The sequence below is a fragment of the Cystoisospora suis genome (assembly GCF_002600585.1).
Source record: "Cystoisospora suis strain Wien I chromosome Unknown contig_2473, whole genome shotgun sequence".
NCBI lineage: Eukaryota > Apicomplexa > Conoidasida > Eucoccidiorida > Sarcocystidae > Cystoisospora > Cystoisospora suis.
Genome location: NW_027155272.1, coordinates 12,236 through 15,035, shown reverse-complemented (window position 1 = coordinate 15,035; position 2,800 = coordinate 12,236). Strand labels below are relative to the sequence as shown.

General features: G+C 44.0%; 1 protein-coding gene across 1 annotated transcript in view; it reads left to right on the top strand.

Moving 5' to 3' along the window:
* The window catches only part of CSUI_005141 (methyltransferase domain protein), a 6,741-nt gene that overhangs the window by 1,053 nt on the left and 2,888 nt on the right, over positions 1 to 2,800 (top strand). Inside the window, exons 2-4 of the mRNA XM_068065320.1 lie at positions 34 to 387; positions 930 to 1,716; positions 2,420 to 2,590. Of these exons, the coding sequence (XP_067922704.1) occupies positions 155 to 387; positions 930 to 1,716; positions 2,420 to 2,590 (1,191 nt within the window). The 5' untranslated portion in view covers positions 34 to 154. The remainder of the gene's footprint in view (positions 1 to 33; positions 388 to 929; positions 1,717 to 2,419; positions 2,591 to 2,800) is intronic.

Here is a 2,800-nt window from a genome sequence, read left to right as displayed (position 1 = left end):
ACCTTCCTTCTGTCTTTCTCTCTGTATGTATAGGATGTGGGACTGATCCCCTCCTTTGCTTCGGGTGTACGTCCACCTGAAACTCTTATGAGTAGGCTCTGTCGATGACTCGTTCTTTCTTCCTCGCCATCCAAATCAAGCAAAGACCAAGAAAATGTCGGACCATCTCTCTTCTTCCTCCTCGTCTCTTCCTTCTTCTTCTTCTTTTTCTTTTGATCTTTTCAAGAAGATGAAGATTTCCACACCTGATACGTCACATGTGGGGTGGAACCGAGACTTCCCAGACGTCTACGATCCAGCTGAAGATACCTTTCTGTTTCTCCATGCTCTTCAAGAAGATTTCTCTTTCCTTCTTCGATCAAAGCCCACTCTTATTGTCGAAATAGGGTAGGCAAAGCCACACCAAGAAAGACAAAAGAAGAAGAAAAGGAAGATTCAACAAGCTGTTCATTGCACTTGGCAATTGTCACTATATGTATACACATGCCTGTATGTGTAGGTGTGTATATGTATATGTAGGACATGTAGTGAATGAGTCTTTCGGAGAAGTTAAAGATGACTAGTCCAGCAGACATTCACTCTGTCCCCTCATTCCACTTGTCCCCTTCTATCGCCGTCTTCTGTCTTTTCTTTTCTTCTACTTCCTTTAACTTCTCTAGGTCTCTCTGTCTGTCTGTCTGTCTCTCTTTCCCTCTTTCATTGGCACTAGAGACCACTCCTCTATCTTTCCGAGCCTCTCCCTTTCTTCGGTGTGTTTCTTTATCTTGTTAAAGTAACCTGCATCTTAAGGAATGCATGCACCTCTCTCATGTTTTCCTTCTCTCTGTCTTTCTCTCTTTCTTTCTCTCTTTCTTTCTTTCTTTCTCTCTTTCTTCTTCTTTATTTTCTCATGCTTACCATCTTGCTCTCTTCTTCTTCTTCGTGTTCAGGTGTGGGAGTGGCTGTATTGTCTCTTTTCTTCAGCGACTCTTCTTTCTGTATGGCGACCAGATTCCTCTCTCCCCGTCTTTATCTAGTCAGCAAGGAGAACAGAGAAGAGAATCCTTCAAAGGCAAGAAGAAAGAAGAGAAAGAAACTTTTCATGAAGAAGCTACAAAAGAAGAAAGAAAAAGAGACCCTTCATCTTCATCTTCTTCATTCTTTCTTCCTTTCTTCATGGCTATCGATTGTAACGAGCGAGCTGTCCAAGCGACCATCGAGACAGTCCGCAAACTCGATCCTCTCCATGAAGGCACCGATCGAACCCCTTCATCTTCTTCTTCTTGTCCCAAGACGAATCCAAGCGCGGAGTCTTCGTATGCGATGAGACATCTCGATGGCGAAAAGAGAGAAAGCCATGGAAAAAGTGATAGACCACCCCCACCACGAAGAAGAAGAAGAGGAAGAGTAGACGGCATCGCATCGGATCTCTTCTCGTGTTGTCGCTCAAAGATAGGCCATGCACTCGTCGAAGAAGAAAAGAAGAAAGAGCAAATCGAAGATTCCTCCCGTTTCTGTGTGAGAAAGGAAGAGAGAGAAGAAAAAGAAGAAGAAGAAGGAGATGAGCGAGGGGAGGAGCGACCATGCGAAAGAAGAAGGAGAGATAAGGGGGAGGATGAAGAGTGGAACGGGTCAAGGGTCGCTATGAGGATTGCCGATTCTCAGGATGCTTCAGGATCGCATGTCTCTTATCGGCCGCGTCTTGAGGGAGCTATCGACGTCGTGCTCTTCAACCCTGTATGGAGTGATCTACGACTACTCTTACCAGTATCACTCAGAGGAAGACTAAGGATAGCCCGAAACACATCCACTTCTCTTCTCTTTCTTCAGTCTCACGTATCATATATATATCTCTATATATCCATATGTATATATACACGTGGATGTATGAGTTTATAGCACTGTGTACGTGGCCACTTTATGCATGCATCTACCCACCTATGTCTGCGTCTCCTTCTATCTATTTATCTAGATCTGTCTGTGGCTATGTATTCTTAGATCTATGAACTAGTGAAGGGGAGGTGTCTCGATGATCGTTCAGGTGTAGACGGGGAGAATCGATGCACGGATCAAGTCAGCGGGTCATTTTATATTATTCGCATGCATGCAATGGAATTGCAGCGGCGCTACTCACTCTCGCCTTCACTCTGTATGTATCTCACTATACCCCCGTCTCCACACATGCATCAAATACAACTCTCCTTCTCTCTATCTTTTCTTCTCTATTTCTCTCTATATAGAAGTATGTATACGTAGACATCTATGTCCATGAGTTCATACGTCACGTTCCAGTGTCAGGAAGATGACTGCCTTATTGGCTAGCTAACCAGTTAGCTAGCTCCGTAGCCGGCTGTCTCCCCGATGAGAAGGGCGAATCTTGATCTTTCTCTAATCATGTTATATAATGTCTATCTTCTTCTTTCTTTTTCTATTCTCCTAGCCGTACGTGCCAGGCAATAGTTGTCATGCGAGCGAAGAGGAAAGAGAAGAAGAAGAAGAAGAAGGAAGAAGAAGAAGAAGAGAAGAAAGACCGAGGGACCCTGCCGATTGGGCTTGGTGGGGTGGAGCGGATGGACGTGAAGTTATCGATCGATTCCTCCAACAAGTCCCTGTCAGAATTCTCTCTCTTTCTCTCGTGAATCTCTCGTTGATCTATCTATCTTTGGATAAACTCCATCTATCTAGATGCACCATGTGCATGTCTTTGGTAGAGGATGCGAATCACGTAGAGCTGTGTGCGTGTCATGAGTATAGATCTATCTATCTCCAATCTATCTATCTATCTTTAATCTATCTATCTATCTATATCTATTTTTACCTA